Raw genomic sequence first — 18,827 nt, 5'->3', positions numbered from 1 at the left:
GAAGAATACGTCTTGTACTTAAAAGGAAGAGTGGTGGGAGACTGGAGAGGCGGAGAAGAGGAGCCGGGAGAAGGGCGTGGAGGGCGGTTCACGCTCCAGCGTCGGAGGCGCCGGGAGGTCGGCCGCCGCGAGGTTGCGCGCCCAGGAATGTGCGGTCGCATCTGCTGGCGCAGGGCTGGCGGCAGCGGCGGGCTGGACGCGGCGCCGCGCACCTGAGCGCCGGAGGCGGGGCGTCGGCGGGCCCCGCCGCCCCCACCGCGCGCCGCGCCCCTCGCTAGCGGTCTCGGTCCTTTCCGCCGGCGCTTCGGCGCCGCTCGGCTCCCCTCGTTCCCTTCCCTCCCCTCGCTCATTCCCTCCCTCCCTCCCTCCCTCCCAGCCCGGGAGCGCCGCGGGCTCCGGACGGAGAGTTGGCCGCATCTCCTTCCGCGCGGCCGCTTCGGCTCACCTGGGCGCCAGCTCCCAGTCCCGCTCCTCGTCCCCCCAACTCCTCCCAGGTAAGGGGCCGCCCGGGCGGTCCGCGCTCCGCACGCGCACCCGTCCCCCTGGACTCGGCTGGACTGCTGGGTCGGGACGCGTTCCGCCTCCTCCGCGAGTCGGTTAGGGGACTCCGCGCCTCGTCCCGGGAATGAGTGTGTCGGTCGCGGGGACCCCGGACCGGAGCGAGGGCTGGAGATGCGACGGGTCAACAGGTGGGGGGTCTGGCCCGGGTCCCCCGACCGCCGCAGGCTCGGACCCCGGCGGGGAAGGGGCGGGCGGGCGGGCGGGCCGGGGGGTGGGGACCGTGCCTCTCTCCACCCCTCGAGGGGCGGTGATCGTCCGGGCCAGCCGTGTAGGTGCGTCGGAGAAACTTTGCAGGGTGGGGACTCTGCGGCTCCTCGCCTGCGGGGCTGAGTGGGCGCGCTCTCGGTGGGGCTCCGAGGGGCGCGGCCGCGGGGACGACCCTCGGGCCGGGCGAGGATCTTACGCTTCCCTTCTCCGCCCCCTTTTGTGTTTCCCCGCAGACCAGCCGGTCCCTGGGGGAGCCGCGGCCGCCCCCGCGCCCGGGGGTCGTTCCCTCGCCTTCTCCGGGTGGCGGGAAGGAAGAGGGGGCGGCGGCCGGAGTCGGGGCGGGCGGCCTGAGGTGAGAGCCCAGCCGGCCCCGCTGGGAATATGGCGACCGGTGGCTACCGGACCGGCGGCGGCAGCGGCGGCAGCACCACAGACTTCCTGGAGGAGTGGAAGGCGAAGCGCGAGAAGATGCGCGCCAAGCAGAATCCCCCGGGCCCGGCCGCCCCCGGTGGGGGCACGGGCGACGCGGCCGGGAAGCTCCCGCCGGGGCCCCTGGGCACCTCGGCCGCCGCTGCGGCCAACGAGCTCAACAACAACCTCCCGGGCGGCGCCGCCGCACCTGCCGCCCCCAACCCCGGGGGCGTGAACTGCGCCGTGGGCCCCGCGCAGCTGAGCCGCGCCGCCCCCGGCCAGCGGCGGCCGGAGGATGAGTCCCCTGCCGCCGCCGCCGCGGCCGCTTCGGGGGCAGCGCCCGCACGGGACGGCGAGGAGGAGCGGGACGGCGCCCCGGAGAAGGGCAAGAGCTCGGGCCCCAGCGCCAGGAAAGGCAAGGGGCAGATCGAGAAGAGGAAGCTGCGGGAGAAGCGGCGCTCCACCGGCGTGGTCAACATCCCTGCCGCAGAGGTGAGCCGGGCGGGGGCCGCGGCCGGACCCTTGAGGGCTGCCGCTTCCTGGTGTCTTCTCTCCAGGGCCCAGAGCTTTCTCCCTCGAGCCTGCACTTCTTAGCCTTTCACTGAGTTAGGCAGGCAGGGGGTGATGGAGTTTTACTCTCAACAAATGCTTGCTGGGAAGTTCCCCAAATCCAAAGTCGGACGCGTGCTTTTCAGGCTTTCTGGCTAAGATCTCAGACCCATGATCCTTCTTTTCAGTGTTGGAAAGACAACTCGGGGCTCCAGAACTTGCCCACCTAGCCTTGTTTGTTTATGCTTGATCAATTAGAAAAATTGATTAATGGTGATGATCACGTACTTTAGTTTTCCACGTGCCCGTCTCAAATTATCAGATAGTTTATCTCTTCTTCTCTCTTAACAGTGTTTAATAGCACCTGTAAAGAAAACGTGGCTTTAGCACTATCCCAGACAGCTTTATCTTTCAGTGAACCCAAGATAAGTATATCCAGCTGAGCATATGCTCTATTTCATATATAAACCAGCTTTTGGAAATAGTGCTCCCCAACACACGCACACACACGCTCACACACACACACACACACACAGAGTTTTTTTCTGAGTGGTATTGTGGACATTAGAAACGCTGTAGCAACCCTCAGTTCTTTTTGCTAATATGCTCTTTCCCTGTATTTAAGTATTTGGCTCTGTGTATTCTGGAAAACATTTGTGGTAGGGTTGGGGATTTTTTGTTTTTTGGGTTGTTGGGTTTTTTTTTTTGGTATTTTTGAGCAGTCTCAAAAACCATTATGCAGGCAGCAGTATCTTGCCATTACAGAGTGCCTGGTAAAACATTTTTACTTGGGGTATAACCGCACCTTTCTCTACCCTCAACAAAACAAAACAATCCTCTAACAAGTATTTGGTTACTTTAATAGTAACTCACCGGTTTTGGGAAGTGATTCAATAATCTTGTTTCACCCGAAGTAGTTGCATCTTTTTCTCATTGGTTCTAGGTTTTACCTTTTTTTTCCTCCTGGCCTTCTAATTTATTCAACTTTGACACACAGTAAATAAATAGTAAGAATTCACCAACTTTAATTGTGGTTCAAGTAAAAACATTTGTAGTAAGTTAGGGTGTATATCAAACATACCCCAATTTTTTTAAGTGTTAATATAATTTCCATACCTGGAAAAATCAGAGTTTGTCTTTGAAGGGTATATGTTTATGAGTGTTTCAGAGAGATTTTTATCAGCCAGCAAAACTGTCCTCTGTGGTTTGCTACTTGCACAAAAGATCTGTTACTCATTAAATTGCTTTAAAAGGAATTCATAAGAGTGGTAATCAAATTTCTAGGGTTTTTTTTTTTTAAGTTAAAAATATGAAGATTAGGGGGAAACTGAAGACAAGGCTTTGGAAAAGCTACATTCCTCAACTTTCTTTTTAAAAGTAGCTGATGGTCCAAATAAAAGAATTTGTCATTTGCAATCTTTTCCTCATTGTTCATTTGACAGGGGTCTTATTTTGGGAAATATCTTGGCAGATGTTAAACTTCATTTTTTGTCTGGCTGCTTGTGCTAAAATTGTTATTTCTCAAGTACCTTTTTGTTTTTGGTTTTTTAGCAAGGGTAATGTTTACTGGGGGAAGTAAGTATGGTGTATCTCGTGAGGTCCTAAGAAGCATCCTTTGTTAATATTCCTGTTTTGGGTAAGGGAACATAGTGCTGAGAATGTAGATGACTCCCCACTACAATTGAGTCTGATACTCTGGAATGTTTTTCGTTTGGGTGTTGGCAACTCCTAAATTTAATCTTCCTTAAAAACAAACAACCCAGGGTACCATTTTTTTGTCTGTGGAATTTGAACCTTTTTTATTGAATAGGGAATTGAGTACTGCTTTCTTTTTGTGGTAACTCCGGCTCTATCTGTTTAATACTGTAGGACCCAACAAAATATGGTAATGTTTTACCACAGTATCTAATTAGCAGGAATATTTCTTGAGTGCCTCCTCCCCATATTTTCAGTTTTTTTTTTTTTTCCTTTAAATTTATTTATTTATTTTTTTGGCTGCCTTGGGTCTTTGTTGCTGCGCGCGGGCTTTCTCTAGTTGCGGTGAGCGGGGGCTACTCTTCGTTGCGGTTCGCGGGCTTCTCATTGGGTGGCTTCTCGTTGCAGAGCACGGGCTTTAGGTGCGTGGGCTTCAGTAGTTGTGGCACTCGGGCTCAGTAGTTGTGGCTCGTGGGCTGTAGATCGCAAGCTCCGTAGTTGTGGCGCACGGGCTTAGTTGCTCCGCGGCACTTCGGATCTTCCCGGACCAGGGCTCAAACTCGTGTCGCTTGCACTGGCAGGTGGATTCTTAACCACTGCGCCATCAGGCAAGTCCCCATATTTTCAGTTTTTTAAAAACAACTTAAGTCTTTCAGATTGTTAATAGTGGTAACACATATGACACAAAACTCTTAAGGTGAATCATTCTCATATCTTTAAATTGTTTTTTTTTAGAATTGTGTGCCATTCATTTCTCTTAGTAGTTTCAACATTGCGAATGCCAGTTGTGGAGTTTCTTGTGTAATACAGCTTAGGACTCCTATTTTAAAAAGTCATATACTATTTTATAGAATTTTAAGGTATGAAAATGCTATAAAAGCAGAAAATCATCAGTCTGTCAATACTCAAAATTAGACTTCTATTATATATAGTGTTGAATAAGACTCTCTTATTTTCAGACAGTATTCCCATCTAAATTTATATTAGAGATTAGCATGTAACTTGTATGCAAAGAGTCTATTTTAGTGGTTGATAAACATTGTTTCTTCAAGACATATTTATTAAACATGTGTGACACATTTGTTGTGACTTTCATTAACTTGTTTTACTAATTACAGAGTATTGTAAAGTTGTTACAAAATAACATGACAGCAGCTAAAGATACCACAAGCAACTGGAAGATAGTTTTAGTAAGGAAAGAGTTCAGAATCTTAAAGTGGTGGATGGTGATGGGATACTGCATGTGATGGCTGTAATAAATGCAGATATATAGATGCTCATTAATGAGATAAACTTTAGTTGTTCTTATTTACTAAGTTAGAGGTTTTTTTAAACTTTTTTCTGAACTTTTACTTTTTCTGTTTTTTGAGTCATAGCCCAAATTGGTTAATTTGGATGTGACATACTTCCTGCTGATAATTTTTGTATGCATTTATTAGATCAGCCACATGTTTATTACACGTTGGTGTTCAAGGCACTATCATAAGCACTGTGGAGAAAACAAGAAGAATAAGACAGTGTATATTTTCAAGGAGCAAGACTGTAATCTAGGAAGAAGGCTAAGGCATAATTACATGAAGAAACTTAAGTACTGTACTGAGTTAACAGTTTAAAAGCCATCTTAACGCAGCATGTAACTAATTGTTTATTAACAGTGTTGTCTGTTTAAAGGAAAGAGATGATGGGGCTAGGAGTAGCTGAGGTTGAGGGTCTTGAGCTGAGACTTATATTTCTTTACCTATATATTTATATATTCACACACGTATACATACCTGTTTGTATAGTATTTTAAATGTCAGAGTGCAGTGGTTCTTAACTGTGGCAGTACGTTAATATCACGTGAGGATATTAAAAAAATGCTCCCCCCCTTGCTGATTACTTGTCTTCTACCTCCCTGACCTCCTTAGATTTAATGGGTCTGGGATGGATCCCAGGCATTAATATTTTGATAAGCTCCCCTTGTGAGTCAGGGTTTAGAACTATTGGGTTGCAGTCTCAGGATACAGAAATGAACAATAGGACACAGGCCTTGCCCACAAGGGGCTCTCAAGTAATATAGGGAACTGTGTTAAGTAATACAGTGTTAAGTACAGGCTATTTCCTGAGCAGGGTACCTAACTCAAGAGGAGGGGGCTCTAACTTCCTCGACTGTTATATCCACGTTTTTAGAGTGCTTGTGAAGTTATTGTCATTGGGTAGGTGTGCATGAATGGGTTAACAGAGATGGTTTTCATAGAAAATACAATCTTTCAATAAAGGTCAAATGACGCTAAAGTTTGGATTTATATATAAAAGTTAACATTTATTGAAACTTAACCGTTTTCATAGTGGTTGGCTCAAGTGTTTTATGTGTTGTCTTGATTAATGCTCACAGCAATCCCATATGGTAGTTACAGTTACTCTTTTTATCCCCATTTCCAGAGGAGAAAGTGGAGGCTTAGAGAGTTTAAATGACTTAAGATCACATGGAAAGTGAGTAAGTGGTAGAGTAGTATTTTAAAAGTATTTGGTTTTTTGTGTACATGTGTGTCTAGGGAAAGTGGAGTTTTTAATTAATCTATCTTGCATTATTTAGCTTATGTCCCTAGATTTTTTTCAATAACTTTTTATTAGAGGTTATCTTAAATGATTTGAACATCTGAATGGGGAAAACAATGAAAGTATGGAATTGAATAGAAATTAAGGTCAAATTTGTAGGCTCAGAGATTGCTTCTGACCTTCTAGTCTGTAGTTTGCTTGGCAAAATTTTGAACACCAGATCATCAGCAAATTATTAATCTGCTTTTGGCTAGCAGTCAGAAAATGTGGATCTTTGATTTTACTTAAGTGATATGTTGTTTTTCAGTCAAGATGGGGTTATAACACCTACTACATACTTTGAAGGAACATTTGATATATACAAACACTTCTAAGTGAACACAATTTAAGTCATAATTATTTAGCATATTTATTGACCATTATATGGACAGGTTCCACTTAGTAAATCTTATAAATCCAGATAGATTAAGAAATGCCTTTTGGTATGCCCATTATATTCCAGACTGTCTACCTTTCTATGTGATGAGTCAGGAGAAGAACTAATAGTGACTCAGAGTTGGAGAAAATTGGACTTGTGAATAGGGTAGAAACAGCATAAACACCTAGGTTCCTTAATAATATTTTAGTCACAGCTTTCCTAAATTGATAAAGAAAATTGAAATTTTAATATTATCAGGATTTGTAATGAGTTTTCTAAGCTGAGAGGCCTTTTTACATAAAAATAATTATTATGTAATTAAAGTAGATGATATTTATGGTGTGTTTATGAAGGTGCCAGGCACTGACTTAAGCACCTTACGTACATTGGCGCATTTCATTCTCTCTACAACCCTATGGGAAAATGGAGCAGAAACGATAAGTTACTTGCCAGAGGCCATATATGTGGTAAGAAGCAAAGTAGTCTGTCTTCAAAGCCTGGTGCTTTAATAACCATCTTATTATATTTCAGTGTATTACATACTATATATCTAGTTTAAGAAATACAAAGATTATTTTATAAGATGCTAATAAATTACTATAGAATTTGAAAATAACCCTGTTATAAAAGGCAGATGAAGTGGGACTTTATTGGAAAAATTTGAGAGCAAATAAATATATAAACAGTGGCATTACAATTCTTGTTTAAAATCTTTGTCAAGCTAGCAGCCTTATTTATGCTTTTTATTATTTCTGCACTGGTTTTCAGCATCTGTGATATAGGCCAGAAAATAATTATGCTGTTTAATAGTAATGCTGATATAATGTCTTAGAAATGTAAAATTACTGGAAAATACTAGTTTGAAATTTTCTAAGAGTTTTTTTCTTTTTAAAAAGTGAGATATAATTTACATACCATAAAACTCACTCTTTCAAAATGTACAGTTCAGTGGTTTTCAGTGTATTCACAAAGTTGTGCTCTAAGTGCTTTTACATTTTCATCTTAATTTTTTTATTATGTTCCTAGAATGTGTGGTACCTAAGTTTTAGCTCCCTACTCAGTAAAGTGCAACAGTATTCAAACCACGAGAAGCTATTAAGTTAATATAATTTAATATCAGCTTTTCCTGCATTTCACAGAGAAATGAAATGGTAGAATCTCTTCAGTTTTAAGTTTCTTAAAACTTAGACATCTACTACCACTTGTTTTTACTGGAATTTAGTATAAGAAGTACTTAATTTAATTGAATGTAATATTTTCAACTTGTTTAAAATTTTACATATCTTTCATGGAGATCTGTAAAGCTCTACCATCTAAACGTTTGGGAACTTTGATTCAGAGTAAAAATGGAGTTTTATGCCATTAATGGCTTTAGTCATACATTACTTAAATCAGGGTCCTAAAAGATGTGGCTGGGTTGGGGTGGGGGGAACCACCTGTACCAATATCACCTGTGTTATTTATTTAAAATGCAGATTTCTGGGATCCACCTCAGTCTGCGGGTGGGAAGGAGTTACTTAAGACATCATTTTAACATGTTCTTGAGTGATTCTTGTACATACTAAAGTTTGAGAAGAACTGACTTAAATGCTCTGTACTGGTTTACTGATCTGTGAAATGAAATTGATACTGATTATTTTATTTAATTCATATAATAATCCTGTGAGATAACATTTCTGAAAATGTTCTAAGAATGACCAAATGATAAGTTATAGTTATTGTATAGGTTACATTGAAAGCTGATTGTTGATGTCTAGTGGAAATTTCTTACTGGGATGTTAAACATTCTTATTTTTCCCTTTTAATTAAGAACTTTATAGATATTTTAACAGAGACAACTTGAGGTACTTGGAAATTCAGAGTATCTTAAATATTTATGTAATGTCATATATTTAGTACAAAATGTTGTCTGCCTTGCTTCTTGCAGAAGCCTAGCCTACAGAAAAAACCTCTAATACTTCATGTGTAATTTGAACTGTACTTTTACTCAGTTTTCTTTTTTATATTCTTTAAGGGAAAGTGTATGTTTGTAAATATGTTTAATAATTAGTTCAAACTCTTAAAACAGGTTTTGTCCATCTTGTCAAAATAGTCTCAAGTGAAGACTTTTTTCCTTTTGTTTACTACTCTCACATATTAGACCTTTCGGTGTCCTTAGGTAGTCAGTTGATTCTTAACATATTTGCTTATTGCTGAGGCAACCTTTGGTGTAAGTCCTATCCATTTTTTTAAAAAAATTATTTATTTATTTTTGGCTGAGTTGGGTCTCCGTTGCTGTGCGCGGGCTCTCTCCAGTTGCGGCGAGTGGGGGCCACTCTCTGCTGCGGTGCGCGGGCCTCTCACTGCGGTGGCCTCCCCTGTTGTGGAGCACGGGCTCCAGTAGTTGTGGCACACATGCTCGGTAGTTGTGGCTTGCAGGCTCCAGAGCGCAGGCCCAGCAGCCGTGGTGCACGGGCCCAGCTGCTCCGCGGCATGTGGGATCTTCCCAGACCAGGGCTCAAACCCGTGTCCCCCGCATTGGCAGGCGGACTCCCAACCGCTGTGCCACCAGGGAAGCCCAAGTCTTATGCAGTTTTGTTTATAGCTGTGTACATACTGGTGTTAGAATTGAGCCTCAGCTATTTATTACATTCTCCTTGGGTTACTTAAAAATATGCCAGGCACCATGTCTGAATAAAATTATAACAATATTTAATTTCTAAAAGCAGCAAAATTATATACTTAAAGGGCAAAAACAGCTCCAGTGAGTTCAAAATTTAGTGCGTGAATTGGCTAATACACATTTATTCTGTGATAGTCTTTAGAAATTTCCTTCACCAAATTTTTATGGGTTACAATGTCATTTTCAATAATAGTTTCATTTGCTTTATAAGTTGAATTTAAAGAAAAAGGGCTGTTGTGTTCTGAAAGTGAGTATTTTATAAGAGTTTTGTTGAAATGAACAGATAGGAGAGAATTTATGTTGTAGATTACAATTCTGTGACAGCTAAAATTTTGTTTGCAGGCTCTTTTTATAAACTGTTAAGAGACTAATTGAATAATAAATAAAAATAAAATACAGTTTGAAAAACATGTGATGAAAACATGTTTTGTAATAAAATTAACTTTAAAAGATACCTTTTAATATTCAGCTTATCTATGGGCATGTAAGTGAACTACTTAATCTTATTTGAGAATTTTTCAGATTATATAAAGTATGAAATGATTTTCTATTACTTTTGGAATTCCTTGCAGAATATTTTTAGTAGTATTTAAAAAGAATGGAAATCTGAGTTATGAAGAACGAAATGAATATTCAGAAGATGGTACCTGAGGAATATGAATAGGAAGTATTTTAGCTGAAATAGTCAAAGAAGTTACTTTAGGTCTCAAATTCTTGACAAGACCTCTTGATATTCTGTAATGCAAGCAAAAGTTGATCCAAATCAAATTTGTATCTTAAATTATTTTTTTTCTGCTGATAAAAATAATGTGTTAAAACAGTAATGTATTCATTGTAGTTCCCTCATGTAAATACAAAAAAAGATAGAGAAACCTATCACCTCTTATACATATTAATATTTGTTTCTAGTCCTTTTTCTATCTACATAAAAAATGGAACCACACTATACAGATTTGTGTGTATATTTAGTCATTCATTATGAATATTTTTATGGTGTTATTTTTCAAAAATAGGGGGGATGAATTTTTTTTTTTTAATCATGGTAAAATACCCATACATAAGATCTTAACCATTTTTAAGTGTACACTCAGTGGTATTAAACACATTCACATTGTTGTGCAGAAATCACCACTACCATCCCCATAACTCTTTTCATCTTGTAAAACTGAAACTATATACCTATTAAACAATAACTCTCCATTCTACCTTCTCTCCAGCCCCTGACAACTGCCAGTATACTTTGTCTTTAGGGATGGATATGTTTGGGTTTTTCGATGTTAAAATATTTCAACATTGCTTTATTGGCCCTACTGCTAAACAGCTATTTATTCCTTTTCATATATTGTGTTTCCTGAACCATTCAAGAAATGTGTTCGAGTCATTCAAAGCATCTTATAGATACTGGGACCTTCAGATAATTGTGAAGGATGCCCAGAGATTTTTTTTTTCTTTTTACCTCCTCTGTTGCCTTTGATTTTGGCGGGAAATTTGTGATTAGAGCTGCAGTAATTATAAGTCTCTGTAAGCTGTAACTCAACATACAAGTTCATGAAACTCAACATGGTATTCAAAAGTCACATGATTAAAAACCACAGGATGTATGGAAAAATGGAGTTTAGGGGCATAACACTCAAAAACTTTGTCAGTGACATGTGAAAAGACAGAAACCTAATAAAGACTAGCACAATTTTATACATGTTAAATGGTTAAGAAATATAAATGTACTGCAATAAATATGACACTTTACCTTATAAAAGGCCTGAAGTTTGCTTACAGAAGTGGGTGTCAAAAGGGTTGCAACGGGCTTCCCTGGTGGTGCAGTGGATAAGAATCTGCCTGCCAATGCAGAGGGTACAGGTTCAATCGCTGGTCCAGGAAGATCCCACGTGCCGCGGAGCACCTAAGCCCATGTGCCATAACTACTGAGCCTGCGCTCTAGAGCCCGTGAGCCACAACTACTGAGCCCATGTGCCACAACTACTGAAGCCCGCGTGCCTAGAGCCCGTGCTCTGCAACAAGAGAAGCCACCGCAATGAGAAGCCTGTGCGCCACAACGAAGAGTAGCCCCCGCTTGCCGCAACTAGAGAAAGTCTGCGCGCAGCAACGAAGACCCAACACAGCCAAAAATAAATAAATAAATAATAAATAAATTTTAAAAAAGGGTTGCAACTTGTGAAGTGGTGGAAGAAGGGCTATCTGAAATTGGATTGAAAGTTTAACACCAGACATGGATGGATGTAGCTCATAACACATACAGTGAGTGAACTGAGCTACCTGGCAGAACTTTGTGGTGTGTGTATTTTGTGCGTTTCTGTGTGGCTGGGTAGTGTTTTCTCTGCTCACCTAGTGTTTCTTGCAGTTGCACAGAAGCAAATGTGAAATCTGTGTTATGCTCAACTTGCTCCCTAACATAATTAGTTGCTTTGGAACGAATACAGTTTTCTAAACAAATGCTAGACTGTATATGTATATGCCCGTACATACATACATATCTATGTATCTATCTATATCTGTATTCATACCCACATCCATACATCCAAAATATATAAAACAGTGGCATGGGAAGATCAATCCAAGTAGTGAGGTAACGAAAGATCTAGGGAGCAGGCAGCGACTAGAGCTGAGAATACGCATTTAACCATATACTAATACTGATTGCTAGGGCAGTGGTGGTAGAAAAGGAAAGCAGTGGATGGATTTTAGAGGGTTTTTCTTTGGTATTAGAAAATTACATAACTGGGTGTTTTGAACAGGAAAAGTCTTTAGAGATCATCTAGTCCATTATAAAAAAGTGTTAACTTGGCTTTCTCAGACTACTTTTATCTCAAAATTTAAGTTGTATTTCGGCCTCAGCCTTCTTCCCTCTAGCTGAGTGTTGCAGTCCTGCCTCTTCCCCCCCACGCCCCCGCCGGGCTAACTCTACCCTGATTACGATCTGGAATCTCGCTTATTTTATTCCTTCTTAAATACTCAGCCTTTCTCTGTTGGTTCATCTTGCCATGAAGGAATGTTCCCTTAATTCTGCTTCACCTTCAACTTAACTTTTCTTTCCTTAATTGCTCAACTTAAAGGCATTGTTTTCACCTGCTAACTCCCATTTCACTGCTCAGTCCCACTACTTTATTAAAATTGATCTTGCCAAGTTTGCTTATGGCCTCATAATTGCCAAATGTGACAGCTTCTTTTCTATTTTCACCCTCCCTGACCTTCTTTAGCATTTGCCCTTGTCACTCCTCTCCCTTGGGTGCTACAGCACTTTGGTGGATTCTTTTTTAGTTGGTTTACTCAAAAACATTTGCGTGCCTTCTCTGTGCCCCAGGCCCAGTGCTCAGTGATACAGTGAGTTACATTATCACCCGTCTTTAAGGAACTTAAGGTTTTCTCTTAAGGAAAAAAATAATGTCTTAGTTTAGGCAGTTATAACAGAATCTCATAAACTGGGTGGTATATAAACAACAGAAATTTATTTCTCACAATTCTCGAGGCTGTGATCTTGGACTCCCAAGATCAAGACAGCAGCAGAATCTGTGTTTGGTGAGAGCCTGCTTCCTGGTTCACTCTGTGCTCACATGGTGGAAGGGGTTGAGAGAGATCTCTGGGGTCTCTTTTATCAGAGCACTAATCCCATTCATGAGGACTCCACCTTCGTGACCTAACTCAGCCCAAAGACCCCATCTTCTAATATTATCACATTGCGGTTTATGATCTCAACATAGGAATTTTCTTTTTTTTTTAGCCTTTTATTTTTTTTAACATCTTTATTGGAGTATAATTGCTGTACAATGGTGTGTTAGTTTCTGCTTTATAACAAAGTGAATCAGCTATACATATACATATATCCCCGTATCCCCTCCCTCTTGCGTCTCCCTCCCACCCTCCCTATCCCACCCCTCCAGGTGGTCACAAAGCACCGAGCTGATCTCCCTGTGTTACATGGCTACTTCCCACTAGCTATCAATTCTACACTTGGTAGTGTATATATGTCCATGCCACTCTCTCACTTCGTCCCAGCTTACCCTTCCCCCTCCCTGTGTCCTCAAGTCCATTCTCTAGAAGGTCTGCGTCTTTATTTCCGTCCTGCCCCTAGGTTCTTCATGACCTTTTTTTTCTTTTTTTTTTTAGATTCCATATATATGTGTTAGCATACGGTATTTGTTTTTCTCTTTCTGACTTACTTCACTCTGTATGATGACTCTAGGTCCATCCACCTCACTACAAATAACTCAATTTCGTTTCTTTTTACGGCTAAGTAATATTCCATTGTATATATGTGCCACATCTTCTTTATCCATTCATCTGTTGATGGACACTTAGGTTGCTTCCATGTCCTGGCTTTTGTAAATAGAGCTGCAAGGAACATTGTCGTACATGACTGTTTTTGAATTATCAACATAGGAATTTTGGGGAAACAAATATTCAGTCCATAACAGATAACAAATAATTATAATTTGATGTTATAAAAACTGCAATGTAGAAAAGAACAGAGTACTGAACTATCTCAGAAGAGGGAGCCAGCAGTTAAATGAGGGAGTCAAGGAGAGCTTTATGTTTGATGAAGTGGTATTAAGCCCTGAGACTTGACTGATGAGGACTTCCCAAGTGCAGAGGGGTACACGGTAACATTCTAGATAAGGGAAGGCACAGAACCAAGAGATAATAGCATTACATTGCATGCCTACTGTGTGCACAACACGGTGCTGGGAACTTTCTGTGCATTATTTCTGATCTTCACATTAACTCACAAGGTAGGTTTTTTTATATTTCTCATTTTACAAGATGAGAAAGTTGAGCCTCAGAGAAGTTGTGACTTGCCCAAAGCTATACTGGCAAACTTGGGCTCCACATTTGTTTAGGTGCCAGTGCTCACACGTTGGTTATCATTGTTGGAAAGAGGGAAGGATATGTTCTTACAGAGGAAACTGATACGCAGAGAATTCATGATTGGGAGTGAATGGAGAACAGCTAAATAGGAATGATATGGACCAATTGTGATGGATCTGAATGTCATGCCAGGGAATTCAGACTTTATTCTGCTGTTCTTTGTTAGTATTATTGGCTAAGCATTTCCTTCCTTTGTCCATACCTATTTATACAATAACTCTGACAGCTTCCAGAATGGAATAAGTTTTGCCTGCCTAATTTGAAGTCATTAAGGGAATTTTCTTGTTCAGAGACAGGCACCTATTCAAGAATGGTAAACAATATAAAATCCTGTAAAAATAATATGCATATAATAGAATAAGTAAATCCAGATTTTCACATGGGGTTAAAAAGAAATGAGAGGATAGGCCCTAAGCAAAGTTATACCAAAAATAGTTCTGTACTGAAGATTTGGGGGTGACTTCTTGGGGGAGCGGGTTGGAGTAGAGATGGGGGCGCTGGTGATATTAAATTGTCAGATCCTATTCTGAGTGTAATCAGGGAGAGGTTTATAGCTTAATATTGTCCCTGGGTTTAGACTTTTCCCTGTATTTGATATAAAAACAGGTGTTAATTCCATTCCCAGATTCTTTTAGTTCATCTTGGAATACAGGTGCTTGGAATACAGGTGCTAAAGGATGGGCATCGCCTTTGACTCTTTTCCTGCTTTTATTCAGCTTCTACAGATGTTCCCTTCCTCCCTTCCTGTCTCCCCCTTCCTTCTGCCCTCTCTTACTTAGAGGAAGTTAAGTGCTTCTCCAAATCACGTATTAGGAATAGTGTTTATTTTTGATGATTTAAAGGCAGTGCCTTCTCATTGCAGAAAATTTGAAATTAAACAGCCAAAACAGGATTGTGCAAACATCAGCTATAGATTACTGCTATCGATTTGACATACATTCTTTCATTTTTATTAATTGGGATTATATTCTATGTACATTTTTATAACCTATCTTTATTTTTTATTTTTAAAAATTTTATTTATTTACTTTTTTTGGCTGCGTTGGGTCTTCGTTGCTGCTCACGGGCTTTCTCTAGTTGTGGCGAGCAGAGGCTACCTTTCGTTGCGGTGTGCGAACTTCTCATTGCAGTGGCCTCTTTTGTTGCAGAGCACGGGCTCTAGGCGCATGGGCTTCACTAGTTGTGGCTCACGGGCTCTAGAGCGCGGGCTCAGTAGTTGTGGCCTTAGTTGCTCTGCGACATGTGGGATCTTCCCGGACCAGGACACCAGGGGGTGTGCCCTGCACTGGCAGGTAGATTCTTAACCACTGTGCCACCAGGGAAGCCCCTATAACCTATCTTTAAGCTTGACATTATATCATGAATATTGTTTCCTTTTAAACTTTTTTTGAAAGCGGAGATGTTAATTTTTTGATTTCATAAATGTAATTCCCGCTATCCAATGATAACTATTACTTTATAGTTTTAGTGTACAAGTTTTGAGGATATTTTTGGGCATACACCTAAAATAAGTATATAAGTCCAGAAATTTAGTCATTCTACAAATATTATAACCTTTTTGCTCTTAGTATCTTATGATCATCTTTATATGTCAGTGAATATATATATAGCTGTGTTGTTATTCTTAATGGCTACAGAATATTTAATAATTTAGATGTTCCAGTAAAGCTACCACACATTTGCTACCTTCTTAGTATATATTGCATATTAGACACTGAATTAGGCCTTTTGGGCATCTGAGTTGCTCTATCTGTTGTTACCAGCATTGCCAGGATTTGGACAAACTCTAATTCATGTTCTTTTTCTTGAGCAATTTAAAATCTAATTTGGAGAAATAAGATTATATAAGATATTTTTGAAACATTTTTTAAAAATGTGTAATAAAGTGTTAAATTATGCCATACTCTTAGTACAGAGAAGTGAGAGTTCTGTAGAGGACTGAATAGTCCAGGAAGTTTCAAGGAGGGAGTGTGAGATTTGAGCTGATCTTGAAGGACTGATAAGAAATGGGCAGGTGAAGAGGAGAGTCATATTTCAGACTGAGAGAGAGCAGAGTGGGCAGTGGTACAAAGGTGGGAGTTAGCAACCTGATTGAGATACAGGGCTTATTTATTTATTTATTTTTTGGCTGCACCGCGGCTTGTGGTATCTTATTTCCCCAACCAGGGATAGAACCCAGGCCCCTGGAAGTGAGAGCACCGAGTCCTAACCACTGGACCGCCAGGGAATTCCTGGGATAGAGGGTTTATATTAGGAAATATACCTCAGCTTTGAAGTATATTTAGAGTAGAGTAGAGGGATTCAGGTATTACAACTGGTAGTTTGCTTTGAGCTACCTTCAAAGCTCTACTCTGTAGGTGATTTGAAGCACTCAAATTTGTTCATAGTAATATTTCTTTTTAATTTACAGGCATACCTCATAGATGTTGTGGATTTTGTTCTAGATCACTATAATAAAGTGAACATTGCAATGAAGCAAGTCACATGCATTTTTTGGTTTTCTAGTGCGTATAAAAGTTATGTTTGCACTATACTGTCATCTCTTAGCGTTATATCTAAAAAAATGTACATACCTTAATTAAAGAATACTTAATTGCTAAAAAATGCTAACCATCTGAGCTTCCAGCAAGTCATGATTTTTTGCTGGTAGAGGGTCTTGCCGGATGCCTGCTGACTGACCAGGGTGCTGGTTGCTGAAGGCTGGGGTGGCAGTGGCAATTCCTAAAATAAGACAATGAAGTTTGCTGCATCAGGTAACTCTTCCTTTCACCAGGGATTGCTCTGTAACATGCAAAGCTGTTTGATAGCATTTTACCCACAGTAGAATTTCTTTCAGAATTGGAGTCAGTCCTCTCAAACCCTGCCACTGCTTTATCAACTAAGTTTATATAATATTCTAAATCCTTTGTTGTCATTTCAACAGTTTTTCAGCAGGAGCAGATTCCATCTCAAGAAACCACCTTCTTTTCTCAGCCATAAGAAGCAACTCCTCATCTGCTCAAGTTTTATCATGAATTTGCAACATCTCAGTCACATCTTCAGATTCCACTTCTAATTCTAGTTCTCTTGCTATTTACACCACCTCTGCAGTTACTTCCTCCACTGAAATCTTCCATAGGGGTTGGGATCACTTTCTTCCAAACTCCTGTTAATGATGATATTTTGACCTCTTCCCATGAATCATGAATGTTCTTAATGGCATCTAGAATGGTGACTCCTTTCCAGAAGATTTTGAATTTACTTTGCCCAAATCCATCAGAGAAATCACTGTCTATGGCAGCTATAGCCTTACACAGTGTATTTCTTAAATAATAGGACTTGAAAGTTGAAATTACTCCTTGATCCATGGATTGCAGAATGAATGTTGTATTGGCAGGTAAGGAAACAACATGAATCTCATTGTACATCTCCATCAGAGCTCTTGGGTGACCAGGTGCATTGTCAGTGAGCAGTGATACTTTGAAAGGAATCTTCTTTTCTGAGCAGTGGGTCTCCACAGTGGGCCAGCTACGTTGTAAGCAGATGTGCTGTCATCCAGGCTTTGTTATTCTTTTTATAGAGCACGAGGGCCCCAGGATTTTCCGAATGGTAAGTGAGCATTGGTTTTAACTTCAAATCACCATCTGCATTAGCTCCTAACTGACAAGAGAGTCAGACTGTCCTTTGAAGCCAGGCATTGAATCTCTCCTTTCTAGTTGTGCAAGTCCTTGATGGCACCTTCTTCCAATATAATGCTATTTTTTTCTATCAGTACTTTGAAAATCTGTTTTTTTAGTGTAGCCACCTTCGTTAATGATCTTAGCTAGATCTTCTGGATAACTTGCTGCAGCTTCTACATTAGCACTTGCTGCTTCACCTTGTACTTTTATGTTATGGAGATGGCTTCTTTCCTTAAACTTCATGAGCCAACCGTGCTAGCTTTAAACTTTTCTTCTGCAGCTTTCTCACCTCTCTCAGCCTTCACAGAATTGAAGAGAGTTAGGGCCTTTTTCTGAATTAGGGTTTGGATTAATGGAATATTGTGGCCTGGTTTGATCTTCTATCCAGACCACTAAAACTCTCTCCATATTAGCAATAGGGCTATTTTGCTTCTTATCATTGAGTTCAGTGGAGTAGCACTTTCAATTTCCTTCAAGAACTTTTCCTTTGCATTCACAACTTGGCTAACTGTTTAGTGCAAGAAGGCTAGCTTCGAGCCTGTCTTGGCTTTCAACATGCCTTCCTCACTAAGCTTAACCCTTTCTAGGTTTTGATTTAAAGTGAGAGACTTGGGACTCTTCCTTTTGCTTAAACACTTAGAAACCATTGTAGGGTAATAAATTGGCCTAATTTCAATATTGTTGTGTCTTAGGGAATAGGTAGGCCTGAGGAGAGGGAGAGAGATGGGGGAATAGCCGGTCAGTGGAGCAGTCAAAACACATAGCATTTATCAATTAAGTTGGCTGTCTTTTTTTTTTTTTTTAATTATTTATTTTATTTATTTTTGGCTGTGTTGGGTCTTCGTTTCTGTGCGAGGGCTTTCTCTAGTTGCGGCAAGCGGGGCCACTCTTCCTTGCGGTGCGCGGGCCTCTCACTGTCGCGGCCTCTCTTGTTGTGGAGAACAGGCTCCAGACGCGCAGGCTCAGTAGTTGTGGCTCACGGGCCTAGTTGCTCCACGGCATGTGGGATCTTCCCGGACCAGGGCACGAACCCATGTCCCCTGCATTGACGGGCAGATTCTCAACCACTGCGCCACCATGGAAGCCCTGGGCTGTCTTATATGGTTGCAGTTTATGCCACCCCAAAACAATTGCAGTAGTGACGTTAAAGATCATTGATCACAGATTAACATAACGAATAAAATAATGAAAAAGTTTGAACTATTGCGAAAATTACCAAAATCTGACTCAGACAGGAAGTGAGCAA

At 41.1% G+C, this 18,827-nt stretch overlaps 1 protein-coding gene across 2 annotated transcripts in view; it reads left to right on the top strand.

The window, feature by feature from the left end:
* Positions 1-360: 360 nt before the first annotated feature.
* PAWR (pro-apoptotic WT1 regulator) overlaps positions 361-18,827 on the top strand; it is a 105,311-nt gene continuing 86,844 nt past the window's right edge. The window contains exons 1-2 of one of the 2 annotated variants that reach the window (XM_059936570.1): positions 361-494; positions 1,002-1,671. In XM_059936570.1, coding sequence (XP_059792553.1) covers positions 1,150-1,671 — 522 coding nt within the window. In that variant the 5' untranslated portion in view covers positions 361-494; positions 1,002-1,149. Of the gene's footprint in view, positions 495-814; positions 834-1,001; positions 1,672-18,827 lie in introns of those variants that run through there. The other variant, XM_059936571.1, reaches the window with a different exon arrangement.

Source organism: Balaenoptera ricei, chromosome 10 (genome assembly GCF_028023285.1).
Source record: "Balaenoptera ricei isolate mBalRic1 chromosome 10, mBalRic1.hap2, whole genome shotgun sequence".
NCBI classification, from domain to species: Eukaryota; Metazoa; Chordata; class Mammalia; order Artiodactyla; family Balaenopteridae; genus Balaenoptera; species Balaenoptera ricei.
Note: the sequence above shows the minus strand (reverse complement) of the source record. Positions and strands in the feature narration are given on the sequence as shown.